Source organism: Canis aureus, chromosome 3 (assembly GCF_053574225.1).
Source record: "Canis aureus isolate CA01 chromosome 3, VMU_Caureus_v.1.0, whole genome shotgun sequence".
Taxonomy (NCBI): domain Eukaryota; kingdom Metazoa; phylum Chordata; class Mammalia; order Carnivora; family Canidae; genus Canis; species Canis aureus.
In genome coordinates, this window is record NC_135613.1 from 32,241,873 (window position 1) to 32,259,592 (window position 17,720).

A 17,720-nucleotide genomic window follows, 5' to 3' on the forward strand; every position below is an offset into this window, starting at 1 on the left:
TTTTCAAATGACGTGCAGAACAAACTTGTCATCAGATTAGTCTTTGCAAGTAAATATTAACAGCTTCTAGATAATGAGTAACAGAAGATTTTTAAACACATTTGCCTTTTGTGATTCCTTTTTTTTTTAATTAACTGTTTTGAAATAATTATAGATTCATTCACAGGAAGTTGTGAAATAGTGCAGAGAGACCCTTGTCTCATTTTATACACCTGTAGTGTGGCCATTTTCATAACCAGGGAATTGGCATTGGAGAACTACTGTTCACTATACTCCTTATTCAGATTTCACCAGTTTATGTGCATGTGACTCTCTGATGTTTTGCCCCATTTATACACTGGTGTACCTATAGCCACAGTTGGGACTCAGAACCACTCCATCACACCAGGGAAGACTGCTCTCCCCTGTGTGGCTCATACTCTGCCTATATCATTTTGCTATCTTGATAATGTATATGGGATCATTCAGTACGTGATCACTAGACATTGGCTTTTTTTTTCACTCCATCTGAACTACTGCAGGCATCAACAGCCTGTCCGCCATGTGTTGCCCGGTTGTATTTTACTGTGTGGATGGACTGCGGGTGGTTTAACCTGCAAGGAGACATTGGGGTGGTCAGTTGCAGTTTTTGGCTATTGCACATAAAACTGCTGGGAATGTTCATGTGCAGTCTTTATGTGGACATACATTTTTGTTACTCTGAGGTAAATGCCAACTTGCATTTGCTGGGTTGTCTACTTTTTTTTTTTTTTTAAAGATTTAATAAGACTGAAATTTCCAGACTGTACCTTTCATATTCCCACAGCAGTGTGTGAGTGATGCTTTCTCTGCAGTCTGGCTTCTAGTTGTCTTAGCCATCCTTGCAGGTGTGTGGTGAGACTGTTTGAATTTACATTTCCTGGTGGCTGATGATGTGGAGCCTCTTTGACGTGTGTGTACCTTGTGGACAGCCTCTGGTGGGTGCGTCTCTTGCCAATTTTCTAATTGGATTGTTTGTTTTTTTACCTTTGCATTTTGAGATTTCTTTGCATATTCTACATAGAAAACCTTTGTTGAATTTCTCATTTGCAAATATTTTCTCCTACTCTGTAGCTTACTTTTTAAATCTCTTCATAGAATCTTCCACAGAGCATGCTTCTCATTTTAATGAAGTCCGGTGTATTGATTTATTTTTTTTTTACCGTTTATGAAATATATATATATCTATATCCTGTGTAAAAAATGTTTTCTAGTACTAGTTCTATAAACTTTCTCCTTTATTTTCTTTCTTTTTTTTTTTTTTTTTGAAGATATTATTTTTAAGTCCTCTCTCCACCCAATGTGAGGGTTGAACTTACAACCCTGAGACCAAGAGTTGCATGCTTCCCCAAACCGAGCCAGCCAGGAACCCTGCTCTTATGTTTTCTAATAAAGTCCATAGGTCATGTTTTACACTTGACATAACCCATTTTGATTCTTTTTAGTTAATTTTTGTTTAAGGTATGAAGTTCAATTTGAGGTTCAGTTTTTTCCCCCAGTTTTATTGACAAATAATTGACATACATCACTGTGTAAGTTGAAGCGGACAGCATTTGTTGAGTATAGAATATTGTCCCAAGGTTCGGTGTATGTAGAATTCTTAAGCTTTGAGTGGGAGCTGAGACAGCTTCACCTACATATTTGGCTGTGGAGTTGATTGTATTCAGCACTTTTCCCAGGGAATGGTGAGGAGCTGGTGGAAAGTGATTTTGGCCTGGTTGAAGTGCGGCTTAGAAGACCATGCACTGCATGTTGGGCAGGCTCCCTGCTCTGTTGGGTCTTCTTGTCTGGGTTCTGTGGCCTTGAGCAGAGTCTTAGGAACGTTGGCCCAGATGCCATCTCTGCCCCATCCTAGCTGTGTGACCCTGGCCTTCAGTGTCCTAGATACTCCCCATCTAATTGTGAGAGTGTGTCAGGTGATGTGAGTTGAGCGCTTGGACAGGGCCTGGCAGGGTGGGCGCTGGACCTTGCCATGGGCCCTGGTTCTGCTGGATGTGTTTCTGCTGCTTGCCAGTCACCCTGGTTTTGGGTTAAGTGTGCCTGTTCCCAAAGGCAGTCCTGCTTCTGCTTCTCAGTTCCTAGACAGAGGGAAAGTGCAGAAGGAACAGCACAGCCTTGTTTGCACTTCCCTCCCGTGGACTTGGCAGTTGCACATCTTTTACCATGTCCGCCCATGTTGGTATCATAGCTAGCTTATGTATCATTTGTCAGCGTGCCCTTTTTTTTCCCTCAGACATCATTGGTTCTAACAGTGGCAATTATTTAATTATTTAACAGCTCAAAACTGATTTTCCCCCCTACTTTGCTGAGGGTTTTTTTTTTTAATATTTTATTTATTTATTCATGAGTGACAGAGAGAGAGGCAGAGACACAGGCTGAGGGAGAAGCAGGCTCCCTGCAGGGAGCCCGACGTGGGACTCAATCCTGGGACTCCAGGATCACACCCTTGGCCAAAGGTGGCGCTAAGCCGCTGAGCCAGCCCCCCCCCCCCCCCCCCCCCCCCCCGACTGCCCTGAGGTTCTTTTAGTAAAGAGTGTTAGGTTCTGTGTATTTGCTTGTTTGTTTCTTTTAATTGAAGTATAGTTGTTGATGCAAAAAAGAACAAATCTTTTAGAATCTCTAAAAGTAGGAGTGCCTGGAAGACCTAGTAGTTTAAGCATTCGGCTCTTTGTTTCAGCTCAGGTCATGATCTCAGAATCATGAGATTGAGCACTCTGCCCTCAAATAAATAAGTAAATCTAAAAAAAATAAATAAGTAAATCTAAAAAAAAAAAAAAAAAAAGGAATCTCTAAAAAAGAGCGTTTTATTTGAGTTCAAGTTAGAACAGCCACCTGGGAAACACGTCTTCACAGGGAAGAAAGCACTCCAGGGATTGAATGGCTTTTACAGCATAACATAGTTTTTACATCTTGTAAAAGCTCAAAAGATTATAGATGAAGGTATACGCAGGAATCACGAGTTTTATCATAAGGGAATGTAGAGAATAGGAGTGTTGGTTGATACATCAAGGACAAGATGGTTTTCCTTTAGGCTACTCACAGAGCAGATGGACAATGCGTACGTGGGGGCCATAAATCAGGCTTTTTTTTTTTAAGATTTTATTTATTTAGGACACCTGGGTAGCTCAGGCATCCTAAATTTTATTTTATTTATAATGAATATATATAACTTCTATTATATAAATTTATTTAATATATAAAATATAAAATATATATTTTATTTACTTACATATTTTATTACATAAATACAATAAGATTTTATTTATAATGAACATATTTATTAGATAAACTTATTTGATATATAAAAATATATTTTACATAAATATAAATACAAATTTATTTATATAATTATTTATATAATTTTTAGGTGAATTTAATATATAAAATATAAAAACATTTTATTTATTACATAAATATAATAAATAAGATTTTATTTATTTATTCATGAGAGACAGAGACATAGGCAGAGAGAGAAGCAGGCTCCCCACGGGGAGCCTGATGGTGGGACTCGATCCCAGGACCCCAGGATCACACCCTGAACTGAATACAGATACTCAACTGCTGAGCCACCCAGGCATCTCTATTTTATATTGTTCTTAAAGTAAGCTCTGTGCCCAGTATGGGGCTTGAACTCAGAGAAGAAAAATTGCATGCTCTACTGACTGAGCCAGCCAGGTGCCCCAAGATTGCCTCCTTTTTTCTGGCTGACTAATATTCTCGTGTGTGTGTGTGTGTGTGTGTGTGTGTGTGTGGTGTGTGTGTGTGTACACACCACTTCTGTATTCATCAGGATATGGACAGATGATTACTTGAGTTGCCTCTGTATCTTGGCTATTGTAAATAATGCTACAATAAGCGTAGGGGTGCATATATCTTTTGAAATTAGTATTTTCGGGGATCCCTGGGTGGCGCAGCGGTTTAGCGCCTGCCTTTGGCCCAGGGCGCGATCCTGGAGACCCGGGATCGAATCCCACATCGGGCTCCCGGTGCATGGAGCCTGCTTCTCCCTCTGCCTGTGTCTCTGCCTCTCTCTCTCTCTCTCTCTCTCTCTCTCTCTCGTGTGACTATCATAAATAAATAAAAATTAAAAAAAAATGAAATTCGTATTTTCATTTTCTTTGGGTAAACACTCAGGAATGGAATTAGTGGATCTTTTTTTTTAAATTTTTATTTATTTATGATAGTCACAGAGAAAGAGAGAGAGAGAGAGAGAGAGAGGGGGGGGGCAGAGACACAGGCAGAGGGAGAAGCAGGCTCCATGCAGGGAGCCCGATGTGGGATTCGATCCCGGGTCTCCAGGATCGCGCCCTGGGCCAAAGGCAGGCGCTAAACTGCTGTGCCACCCAGGGATCCCGAATTAGTGGATCCTATGGTAGTTCTATTTTTAATTTTTTCTTGAATCTCCATACTGTTTACCACAGTGGCTGCTCCAATTCGCATTCCCACCAACAGTGTAAGAAGGCTTTCCTTTCTCCACATCCTCACCAACAGTTATTTCCAGTCTTTTTGATAACTAACCATTCTGATAGGTGTGGGGTGATATCTCATTGAGGTTTTGTTTTAAAAGATTCTGTTTATTTGAGAGAGGGGGAGGGAGCAGCAAAGGGAGAGGGAGCAGCAAAGGGAGAGGGAGAATCAGACTCTCCACTGAGCAAGGAGCCAGCGCAGGGCTTGATCCCAGGACCCTGAGATCATGACATTGGCCAAAGGCAGCTGCTTAACCAACTGAGCCCCACAGACGCCCCATCTGGTTTAGGTTTTGATTTGCATTTCCCTGACAATTAATGATGTTGAGCATCTGTTCTTGTGTCTCTTGGCTATCTGTAGGTTATGTTTGGAAAAATGTCTGTTAGGTCCTCTACCCATGTTTTAATTGGATTGTTTTTTTGCTGTTGATTTGTAAGTTCAATATATATTACGGATATTCACCCCTTATCAGATACATAACTTTAAATATCTCCTCCCATTTACTGGGTTGCCTTTTTGTTTTGTTGATAATATCCTTTGCTGTGAAAAAGCTTTTTTACCTTGGTGTAGAGCCAGTAGTTTATATTTTAGCTTTCCTCTTTCCTCTGGAGACATAAATATGTTACTCAGGGTGCTGTCCAAGTGATGACTGTCTTTGTTTCCTTTTAGGATTTCTATGGTTTCAGGTGTCAGGTTTAGATCTTTAATGCATTTCAAGTTTATTTTTGTAAATGGTGTAAGAAAGCAGTGCAGTGTCTTTCTTTTGTATGGAGCTCTTCAGTTTTGCCAACACTATTTATTAAAAAGTCTGTCTTTTACCCATTGTATATCCTTGCCTCCTTTGTTGTAGATTAATTGATCATATAGGTGTGGTTTTATTTCTGGGATCTCTATCCTGTTCCATTGGTCTATGTATATTTCTTTATGTGCCATACCATACCATTTTGATCTCTATAGCTTTGTAATATAGTTTGAAGTCTCAGATTGTGTTGCCTCAAGCTTTGTTCTTCTTTCTCAAGATTGCTTTGGCTAGCTGTTACAGATCTTTAGTGCTTCCATACAGATTTTAGGATGATTTGTTTTAGTTCTGTGAAAAATGCTTTTGGTATATTGATAGGGATTGCATTGAATGTGTAGACTTCTGTGGATAGTATGGATTTTTTTAACAATATTCTTCCATGAACATGGTGTGTCTTTCCATTTGTTTGTGTTGTCTTCAGTTTCTTTCATCCATGTTTTATAGTTTTCAGAGTACAGGTATTTCCCTCTTTGGTTAAATTTATTTATTTATTATTGTTTTTAAAGGTTTCTATTTATTTATTCATGAGAGACACAGAGAGAGAGCAAGAGGCAGAGACACAGGCAGAGGGAGAAGCAGGCTCCATACAGGGAGCCCGATGCGGGGCTCGATCCCAGGGCTCCAGGATCACGTCCTAGGCCGAAGGCAGGCGCCAAACCGCTGAGCCACCCAGGGATCCCCTTGGTTAAATTTATTATAGGTATTTTATTCTTTTTGGTACAAGTATAAATGGGATGGTCAGACATTTTTTTTTTTTTTTTAACAATGTTCCTTCTAAAATTGTGAATTCACGTGTGATAGTTCCAGTTTCACTAATGGTGTTGGTCCCATAGGGTCCTTGTGGGGATTTAAAAAATTACAAAAGAGAAGCAATGAGGACAGTGCCTGGCACAGAGAAGATCCTCAGTTAAGTTAGTGATTCTTTAGCCTTTGGACAGTAATAATGAGGTAAACACATGCATGTAATTTTTTTGACATGTTGAACCAAACTCTGCCATCTTGTATCTCTTACCAGTTTTTCCTGGCTCCTCTTTAGGCCCTGCATGGCCTTTCTGTCCTCACCTCTTGGCACTTGGTGCCAGCCCCCCATTCTGAATCCTGAAATCTGTGCTACTCTTGCACTTTTAACTTTACACTGTCGTTTTCCTCCCAGACTTCTGTCCTGACCCTTTCCTTTGGCTCCTAAATTGAGGCCATGCCCTAGATTCAGTCCTTGGGTCTCTGGTCCATCTCCCTGGGGAGTCTCTCAAGTCCCATGGGTGTAAGCACTCACCATGTGCTGATGAAGCCCACATTTCTGCGCCCAGAGTAGCCTGTCCCCTGACCTATGACCTTGAACGTGTAGCTGCCTGCTTGTCTTCTTCCTTTGGCTGGTAATAACCATGTAAATTCAATGAGTAACCTTTCAGGCCCTGAGAGCCCTCAGTAAAATAGAATTTCTGTAGCTTCTGTTGTCAGTTGGGGAAGGAAAGAGGCCACAAATGAGGGGTGCCTGGCTGGCTCAGTCACTGGAGTGTGAGTGTGACGCTTGATCTTGGGTTGTGAGTTCCAGTCCTATGTTGGGTGTAGAGATTACTTAAAAATAAAATATATATATAAAAAAAAAAAAAGAGTGAGATTCCTGGGTGGCTCAGTTGATTAAGTGTTGGACTCTTGATTTTGGCTCAAGTCATGATCTCAGGGTCATGAGATCAAGTGATGGACTCCGTGCTGGGAGTGTAACTGGGCTGAAGTTCTTTCTCCCCCTCTTTCTACCTGCCCAGGCATTCGTGCGTGCTCTCTCTCTAAATAAATAAGTCTTAAAAAAAAAAAAAAAAAAGAGTTGGACACTTAACCAACCGAGCTATCCAGGTGCCCCAGCAATAAAGTATTTTTATTATTTTTTATTTTTTAAACTTTTAAAAAAGATTTTATTTATTCATGAGAGACAGAGAGAGAGAGAGAGGCAGAGATACAGGCAGAGGGAGAAGCAGGCTCCATGCAGGGAGCCCAATGTGGGATTCGATCCCAGGACTTCCAGGATCACACCCTGGGCCGAAGGTGGGCACTAAACTGCTGAGCCGGGGATCCCTGGGTGGCGCAGTGGTTTGGCGCCTGCCTTTGGCCCAGGGCACGATCCTGGAGACCCGGGATCGAATCCCACATCAGGCTCCCGGTGCATGGAGCCTGCTTCTCCCTCTGCCTGTATCTCTGCCCCTCTCTCTCTCTCTCTCTGTGACTATCATAAATAAATAAATTTAAAAAAAAATTAAAAAAAAAAATTGCTGAGCCACCGAGGCGTCCCACAATAAAGTATTTTTAAATTAGAGTATATATATTGTTTTTTAAGATATTGCACACTTTAGAGATGACAATATAGCATAAGCATAAGTTTTGTATGCACTGGGGAATCAAAAAAAATTCATTTGACTTGCTTTATTGGAATATTTGCTTTACTGCAGTAGTCTGGGACCAAACCTACAGTATCCATGATGTATGCCTGTAAAAAGATTAATGCAAAATAGATTATACACCTAAATGTAAGATTCAAGACTACAAAACTTTCAGTAAAAAGCATTGAAGAAAATCTTAGTAGCCATTAGTTTGGCAAAAATTTCTTAAACATGACATAAAGGTCAGAAACTATAAAAAATTTTGACAAATTCATTACAGTTAAAATCTTTTATCCTTCATAAGACAACAGTGAAGAAAATGAAAATGTAAGCTACACACACAAAATATTTGCTAAACATATGTGTTATGAAAGACTTACATCCAGAATGCATAAAGAAATTCTAAAAACTCAGTAAGAGAACAGCCAATCAGAAATGAGCAAAAGATCCCAACTTGGGAAAGAAGATGTATCAAGTGCAAATAAGCACAAGAAAAAATGCCCAACAGCATCCATCTTTAGGGAAACACAAATTTGAACCACAGTAAGATACCACTTGACACTCAACTGGAACAGCTAAATATGTAAGAAAACTAACCATAGCAAGCAATGATGAGGCCAGGGAGGACTGGAAGCCTCTGACATCACTGCTGGGAATGGAAATGGTACATCTGCCATATGCTCCAGCTGTTCTGCTCCTGGGTATAGCCAAGAAAAATGAAAACTTGTGTCCACACAAAGATGTGTGTGTGACTCTACCTGTGATAGCCCAGAGCTGGAAACAAGCCTCCATTCAGATCTTTTCTCAAATGTTGCTTCCTCAAGAAAACCCTGCACACACACACACACACACACACACACACACACCACACTCATACCCATTTCCTTGTCTTTAGGGTCATTACTACCTGCCCTTATTACATTACTCTTTCATTTGTTTTTGTTTGTTTAAAGATTTTATTTTATTTTATTAAGATTTTATTTATTCATGAGAGACACACAGAGAGAGGCAGAGACACAGGCAGAGGGAGAAGCAGGCTCCATGCAGGGAGCCCAGTATGGGACTTGATCCTGGGACCCCAGGATCACACCCTGAGCCAAAGACAGATGCTCAACTGCTGAGCCACCAGGTGTCCCTAAAGATTTTAGAGTGAGCCACCAGGCGTCCCTAAAGATTTTAGAGAAGGTATGGGGGTGGAGGACAGAGGGAATCTTAAGCAAACTCCCTCCTGAGCATGGAACTGGACACTGAGCTTAATCTTACAACCCTGAGATGACGTGAGCTGAAACCAAGAGTCAGATGCTTAACATACTGAGCCATCAAGGTGTCTCCATGTGTCCAACTCTTGAAATCATGGTCGTGAGCCCAGCATGGAGCCTACTAACTAACTAACTAAATAAATAACTTTATTGCTAAAAAATCCTAACCATCATGTGAGTAGCAGGGATGGCTGCCAACTTAACAAGGGTGGTGGTTGCTGGGGTGGCCATGGTGATTTCCTAAAATGAGACACCAATGAGGTTTACCTCATTAACTCTTTCATAAATGATTTCTCTGTAGCGGGTGATGCTGTTTGATAACATTGTACCCATAGGAGAACTTCTTCCAAAACGAGTCATTCCTTTCACACCCTGCCACTGCTTTGTCCACTCAGTTTATGTGATGATCTAAATCTTTTGTTCTCATTTCAACAATCTTCACAGCATCTTCACCAGGAATAGATTCCACCTCAAGATGCCATTTTCTTTGCTCGTCCATAAGAAGCAACTCCTCATCCATTAAAATTTCATCCTGAGATTGGGGCAATTTGGTCCCATCTTTAGGCTTTCTTTCTTTCTTTCTTTCTTTCTTTTTTTTTTTTTTTTTTTTAGATTTTATTTATTTATTCATGAGATACAGAGACAGAGAGAGAGGCAGAGACACAGGCAGAGGGAGAAGTAGGCTCCATGCAGGGAGCTCGACATGGGACTCCATCCTGGGCCCCCAGGATCACACCCTGGGCTGAATGAAGGTGGTGCTAAACCGCTGGGCCACCAGGGCTGCCCAAGGCTCTATTTCTGATTCTAGTTCTCTCACTGTTTACACCACATCTGCAGTGACTTCCTCCCCTGAGGTCCTGACCCCCTCAAAGTCATCCAAGAGGGTGGGGGTCCACTTTTCCCAAACTCCTGTTTGTGTGGATATTTTGTCCTCTTCCCATGCATCATGAATGTTCTTAATGGCATCTGGAATGGTGAATCCTTTCCAGAAGGTTTTTAGTTGACTTTGTCCAGATCCAATAGAGGAAGCACTGTCTATGGCAGCCATAACTTTACAAAGTGTATTTCTTAATTAGACTTGAAAGTTGAAATTACTACTTGATCCGTGGGTTGCAGGATGGATGTTGTGTTAGCAGGCATAAAAACAACATTCATCTCCTTGTACATCTCTGAGTTCTTGGGTGAATAGGTGCATTGTCATTGAGCAGTAATATTTTGAAAGGATTTTTTTTTTCTAAGCAGTAGGTCTCAGCAGTGGGCTTAAAATATTCAGTCACCTGAGGTACGTTGTTGGCTCAATTGGTTAAGTGTCCAACTCTGTGTTTTAGCTTAGGTCATGATCTCAGGGATTGAGCTCTGTGTTGGGCTCTGTGCTCAGCACGGAGTCTGCTTGAGATTCTTCTCTCTCCCTCTCTCCCTCTCTGTCCCCTACACTAGCACTCGTGTGCTCTTTCGCAAATAAATAATCTTGTTAGAAAAATTCAGTCAACCACATTGTAAGCAGATTACTGTCATCCTGGCTTTGTTGTTCCTTTTCTAGAATGCAGCCAGAGTACTCTTAGTTTAATTCTTAAGGGTACTTGGATTTTCTCAATGGTCAGTGAGCATTGGCTTCAACCTAAAGTCACCAGGTGTGGGGCACTTGGGTGGTACTGTCAGTTTGTCCAGTTCTTGGTTTGTTTCAGTTCAGGTCATGATCTCAGGGTCATGGGATCGAACCCCGCATCAGATCCATGTTCAGTGCTCAGCAGGTAATCTACTGGAAATTCTTTCCCTTCTACCCCTCCCCCGGCTCATGCTCTCTCCCTCTCTCTCTCAAATAAATCTTTTTTTTTTTTTTTTTTTATTCATGAGAAACACACAGAGAGAGAAAGAGGCAGAGACACAGGCAGAGGGAGAAGCAGGCCCCATGCAGGGAGCCCGACATGGGACTCAATTCCGGGTCTCCAGGATCACGCCCTGGGCTGAAGGTGACACTAAACCACTGAGCCACCGGGGCTGCTCTCAAATAAATACATCTTAAAATAAAGTCACCTGGGCAGCCCGGGTGGCTCAGCAGGTTGGTGCTGCCTTCGGCCTGGGATGTGATCCTGGGGTCCCGGGATCGAGTCCCGTGTTGGGCTCATTGCGTGGTGCCTGCTTCTCCCTCTGCCTGTGTCTCTGCTTCTTTCTCTCCTCTCTGTATTCTCAGGAATAAATAAATAAAATCTTAAAAAAAAAATAAAAAATAAAAAAATAAAGTCACCAGCTGTGTTAGCCCAACAAGAGAGTCAACCTGTCCTTTGAACCTTTGAAGCCAAGCATGGACTTTTCCTCTCTAGGTATGACAGTCCTAGCTGGCATATTCTCCCAAAGTAAGGCTGTTTAGTCTATAGTGAAAAATCTGTTAAGCATATCCACCTTCGTTAATGATCTTGGTAGATCTTCTGGAGAACTTGCTGCAGCTTCTATGTCGGCACTTGCTGCTCCACCTTGTACTTTCATGTAACAGAAGTGGTTTTTTTCCTTAAACCTCACGAACCAACCTGTGCTGGCTTCCAGCTCCCCTTCTGCAGCTTCCTCTCATCTCTCAGCTTTCATAGGATTGAGGAGAGTCAGGGCTTTACTCTGGATTAGACTGCGTGTTGTGGCTGGTTTGATCAGCAGTAAGGCTGTTTTGCCTTCTTGTCTTTGTGTGCTCCCTGGAACGGCACTTTAGGAACTTTTCCTTTGCATTCACAGCCCGGCTGCCTGTTTGGGACAAGAAGCCTGGCTTTCGGCCTGTCTCAGTTTGCAGCATGCCTTCTTCCTTTATGTTTATATATGAGTTCTAGAATCAGTTTGCCTTTTTTTTTTTAGAAGGAGCATTTTGGGGGGTATGATACAGAGAAAATCTCAAGCAGACTCCTCACTGAGTTCGGAGCCTGACACGGGGCTTGATGTCACATGACCAAAAGAGTTGGGTACTTAATTGGCTGAGCCACCCAGGTGCCCCAGTTTGTCATTTTATATAGAAGAGTCTGCTGGGGTTTTGTGCGTAGGAATTGTGGAGAATCTAAGTAGTTTGAGGAGAACTGAGAACAATATTGGCCTCTCTGATCTGTGAACATTATTTTATCTCCATTTATTTGCTTTCTTTCATTTCAGCAGCAGCATCCGTAGTTCTTAGTGTCCAATTTTGCACTTTTTACTATTACTGTGATGTCAGTAATATGTAGCATACTAGTTTTCAGGTGTACAACATAATGATTTGTTATGTATATATTGGGAAATGACCACTACAGTGGATCTGGTTAACATCCATCACCACATGGAGTCACAAATTGTTTTCTTACGATGACAACTTTTAAACCTTTTCTCTTAACATTCAAAAATGTGCTCTATTAATATTATTACCTAGAGGGCAGCCCTGGTGGCTTAGCGGTTTAGCGCCACCTTCGGCCCAGGGCCTGATCCTGGGGACCTGGGATTGAGTCCCACATCGGGCTCCCTGCATGGAACCTGCTTCTCCCTCTGCCTGTGTCTCTGTGCCTCCCTCTCTCTCTCTCTCTCTGTTCTCATGAATAAATAAAATCTTTAAAAAAATACGTTATTACCTAGAGTCACAGTGCTGTACATCTCATGACTTATTTTATAACTCGAATTAGTTTCTGTACTTCTGTCAACTACATATCTATATAGCTTATATTTCTTTTTTTTTTAATTTTTTTATTTATTTATGATAGGCACATAGTGAGAGAGAGAGAGGCAGAGACACAGGCAGAGGGAGAAGCAGGCTCCATGCACCGGGAGCCTGACGTGGGATTCGATCCCAGATATCCAGGACTGCGCCCTGGGCCAAAAGCAGGCGCCAAACCGCTGCGCCACCCAGGGATCCCTATAGCTTATATTTCAATGTTATTGTAAATAGTGGTTTTTAAATTTTTTTAATAAGATTCATCTATGTATTTTAGAGAGCGTACACGAGTGGGAGGAGGAGGGGCAGAGGTAGAGAAAGAGAATCCCCAAGCAGACTCCCCACTGAGTGTGGAGCCTGACAGAGGGGCTTGATTCCAGGACCCCAAGATCATGACCTGAACTGAAACCAAGAGTTGGCTGCTTGACAAATTAAGCCACTCAGGTGCCCCTATAAATGAGGCACCTGATTTCTTATTGTTTGTTGCTAGTACACGGAGATAGTTATTTGTATGTTGATTTTTGTCTCCTATAACCTTGCTAATAAACTCACTGGATAGTCACTTTTTTGTAGATTCCTTACGATTTTCTACAGAGAAGACCATGCCATCTGACAGTACAGGTTTTTTTTTTTTTTAATTTATTTATGATAGTCACACACACACACAGAGAGAGAGAGAGAGAGAGAGAGAGAGAAGCAGAGACACAGGCAGAGGGAGAAGCAGGCTCCATGCACCGGGAGCCCGACATGGGATTCGATCCCGGGTCTCCAGGATCGCGCCCTGGGCCAAAGTCAGTCGCCAAACCGCTGCGCCACCCAGGGATCCCCCCCTTTTTTTTTAAAGTAATCTTTACACCCAATGTGGGGTTCAAGCTCACAATCCGAAGATTAAGAGTCATACACTCCACCAACTGAGCCAGCCAGGTGCCCCTGACAGTACAATTTTACCTGTTCCTTTTTCATACCTATGCGTTTTATTTCATTTTCCTTATTACACTGGCTATGGCCTCCAGTACAATATTGAATAGGAGTGCTTATATCAGACATGTTTTTGTAGGTTTGGGGTTTTATTAAAGATTTTTCATATGTTTGGATAAAACATCAGTGTTTCTCAAGCTAGGAGGATATTGATCCACTAGGGCAGTGTTGTCAACTATAGCTAAAATTTAGAATCACCCAGCGAGCTTTTAAAACTACTGATGCTGGGGATCCCTGGGTGGCTCAGCGGTTTAGTACCTGCCTTCAGCCCAGAGTGTGATCCTGGGGACCTAGGATTGAGTCCCACATCAGGCTCCCTGCATGGAGCCTGCTTCTCCCTCTGCCAGTGTCTCTGTCTCTGTCTCTCTCTCTCTCTCATGAATAAATAAATACAATCTTAAAAAAAAAAAAAAAAAACTACTGATGCCTTTGGTCTGGGTTGGGTGAGGGGGTTACTTTCTGAGGATCCTCAGGTGGTTGTAAGGTGAAGCCAGGGTAGGGGTTCAAGGGCACCATCACTCTTCACCTTAACACAGAGGCCCAGGCTTATCTGTGGTCTCCAAGCTTCCCTTCTGTCTCCCATTCACCTCCTGCAATGCCAGCCTCTGATGCATCCTCAACCCCTGCGTGAGGACATTTGACTTTGCCCTGTGTGTTATAGTCTCTTCTGGGATGACCTTGTTTGCTTCACTTGTCCCAGCAAAGTGGGTTGTATGGCAGTTATTCTGCTGGGTTCCACCTGCAGCGCCGCCTTCTGAGGTCTTCCCACACAAGAAACCTGTCCCATCTGCTCTTCCCCTTGGGCAGGTCCAGATGGGCTCTAGCAGCTGTAGGCACCCTCACCACAACCCTGTAGTGGCCTGCCCTCCCTGTCCTTGGAGGATTACCTTTTGGTCCCTTGATCTACACAAGTTTTGTCAAACTGTGCCCTTCCTTTTTTGAAGATTTTATTTATTTAGTCATGAGAGACACAGAAAGAGAGGCAGAGACATAGGCTTCTCACCCCATCCGAGAGAGAAGCAGGCTCTTCACAGGGAGCCCGATGTGGGACTCGATCCTAGGACCCCAGGATCATGACCTGAGCCAAAGGCAGACACTCAACTGCTGAGCCACCCAGGCATCCCTCTGCCTTTCCTTTTCCATTGTTCAGTGTACTGGTTTCTGCCTCAATTTGTCACCACTTCTACCTTTCTTAGGCTTATTTTATTTCTTTTCTAGCTTTATAGAATCTTGGGTCATTGCTCTTCATTCTCAAAAACTTCAGCCACTTTAATGGGGAGGCATGGACTTTGGTTTGTGTTACATTCCTCTTGTTGTTTGATATGTTATAATGTTGGTTTGATACCTGTTTTGAAGTTGATTAGGACAAAGTTCAGACACTCCCAGGTGGTGCAGGATTGTTTTCTTTGTTCCTACTTTTTTGTCTTTTCCTGATTTTATTGTATTGTAGTTGGAAGGTAAAGATCTCTACCTTCACTAGTATTTGGAAATTGAAGTTTTCTTTGAGGCTAAAGTAGGTCAGTTTTGGCAAATGTTCTTTTGGCTCAGTCACAGGGTCTGGAGTCCAGTGTATATCTGCTAGTCAGTCTTACCGAGGGGCGTTAAGCACTGTACACCCCCATGGTGATCCCCACCCCCTGCATAGTGATTCCCCCCCACAGTGATCCCCCCCACAATGACTCCTCCCCAAGGTGACTCCCCCCCACAGTGACTCTACCCTGTGGTGATCCCACCAGTGACTCCTCCCCCTCCGCAGTGACTTCCCCCACAGTGGCTCCCCCCATGGTGATCCCCTCATAGTGACTCGCCCCCCCCATGGTGATTCCCACACACACAATGACTTCCCCCTGCGATGATACCCCCCAGTGATCCCCCTGCAGTGATTTCTCCCTACTGTGATCCCCCTGCAGTGACTTCCTTCCCTACAGTGACTACCCCCTCAACAGTGATCCTCCACAATGACTCCCCCTCATTGTGATCTCCCACAGTGACTCCCTCCACAGTGGCCCCCCACTGATTCCCCCGTCACGGTGATCCCTCCAGTGATTCCCCACCCCCACCCCCCACAATGTGCTATATACCTCTGTCTGTGACTTCTCTAGCTGGCCCTTGGCCTTCTCTGTGGGAGAAACACCACAGCTCCAGCCTGTTAGTTCTTATTCTGGAATGTTAGCTCTTCTAGATTCACTAGAAACCACAGGTCGGTTCCTGAGTTCTTGAATATCTTTGGGATAGCGACTATTCTCAAGTCCTTTGGCAAATGGGACTTGAACCATATTTGTCCCACAATGCAATGGGTGCACGTATGTGTATGTATATTATTTTCTGCCTGCATATTTACTTACTTTGTTTTATTAAGGCATCAGTGTTTTTCTGATCGAAGTCCTCATTTACCGACTATGGAAATGGAACAAGAGAAAGTCAACATGAGTAAGGCACTGAGCGCAGACTCGGGCTCGTACCGCTGCTCCGCATGCCATGGGGACGAGGACTGGGGGTCCAAGCATCCCATTCGGGGGCGGGCCAAGTCCCGCAGCCTGTCTGCCTCGCCTGCCCTGGCCAGCGCCAAAGAGTTCAGGTATGAAGGCCCTCCTCCAACCACCATCCTCCCCTGCATGTTCTGACTGCTTGAAACCATGACCAAGGGTTCTTTTAAGGACTCTATACTTCGTAAATCCTGGCTAACACGATGTGTGTCCAGAGGGTAGGGTGGGGCTGAGTCCCAAGAGCAGAGGACAGACGCTCTCCTGGCACGTCTCCCCACATGGTACCAGCACCACATGCTTTTCCCTTTCTTACCTTATCTGCCAGTGCCCACTCTGACTTTGGATGTTTGAGGTGTGGGGGTACTGCCTGAAGGCACACCAGTGGGACCTACACGGTGATGGGGCTGGTGGAGGGCTGAGTGTGGTCACAGGGGGTATTGGGCAAGCACTCTCCCCCAGCCCGATGTGCCCTCTCTGGTGATCCACGTGGTGCGTGTTCTTGCACAATGCTCTTGAGCAACAGTGCTGAGAGCTCCCCATGAAGAGCCCACCTGGCAGTGTTGTAATGGCACCTGTGGGTGTCGCCCTGGCTTCTGGAACATTAAAGGTGGTGAGTTTTGGGTGGAAGCCTCCAGGGCTGGCACTACCTCTCCGGCAGGGGTTACGACTGTCACATGTGGGGGGGGTGGGGGAGAGTGTTTGGTGAAAAGTGTGTATTCAGGCAAGGTAGAGCTGCCTGCAGTGCCTTCCCTGGGGCGGGGAGCAGAGCAGGGATGTGGCATCTGTGGTGCAGCTTTTCGTACCAGAGAGGCGGTGCAGGGCTTTCATGTTCCTGGCAGCACTACTTCTGCTTATTGGTTTTGGGGGGTTCAGCACACACCATTTCTAGGTCACAGACTATGGAACGTGGTGCAGTGACAGCAGGTCAGAGGTAGCCTCTGTGTGTGGGTGTCAGTGAAGGAGGAAGATAACAGGAGTGTATCTGGTCACACCAGTCCTTGAGCAGGAACTGTGCGTACCCCCTGGGGAGGCCTGCTGTGAGGTGCCTCCCCTCTGTGCACTCGGGGGGGCCAGGGAGGGCTTGTCTTTAACTGGACACCAGCCTCTCTCTTAGGTGTATTGCCTTTTACAGGATGGTAGGAAATCTGTTTTTGTTTGTGTTGAATTTGAAGATTTTGTGGATCCCATGAGACAGTTGAAGATGAAGTCAGCATCTGGCCATCTTTGGGACAATATTTTTGGCACAGGAAGGGACTGTGAGGCCACTGGGGTTGAATACGTCCCAAAACTCCGTGGGGGTGTCCTCATTACTCCCTCTTGCCTGTGCCAGGGTGGGTGCCAACCCCTCAAAGAGAGAGAGGGAGGCAGCCAAGTGGTGGTGTCCCCACAACATGTACTGGCCACAGCCCCTTCATTTGGTGATTCTATGATGGCTGAGTCACTTTTTGGTTATTGGAGAAGTTGAACCATTCAAGTAATATCTTTTTATATTGACTGTGCAACTCAGTATGAGCATTTTTGTCAGAATTTTCATGTAGGTAATTTAGGGTTGGTCTCTAAGGTCTTGATTCCCAAGTAGAGACCGGAGGACTGGTCCTCAGACAGACTTGGTCAGAGAGACTGTTCAGTTGCAAATTTCCAGGCCTGACCCTGGGGGAGGTCTTACCTTTTCCTGGGGTGGGGCCT

The 17,720-nt window shown here is 43.9% G+C and overlaps 1 protein-coding gene across 2 annotated transcripts in view; it reads left to right on the plus strand.

Annotated features, from left to right (window-relative positions):
- NADK (NAD kinase) overlaps positions 1–17,720 on the plus strand; it is a 30,552-nt gene that overhangs the window by 3,343 nt on the left and 9,489 nt on the right. For both annotated transcript variants that reach the window (XM_077891610.1, XM_077891611.1), the window contains exon 2: positions 15,908–16,126. In XM_077891610.1, coding sequence (XP_077747736.1) covers positions 15,908–16,126 — 219 coding nt within the window. The remainder of the gene's footprint in view (positions 1–15,907; positions 16,127–17,720) is intronic.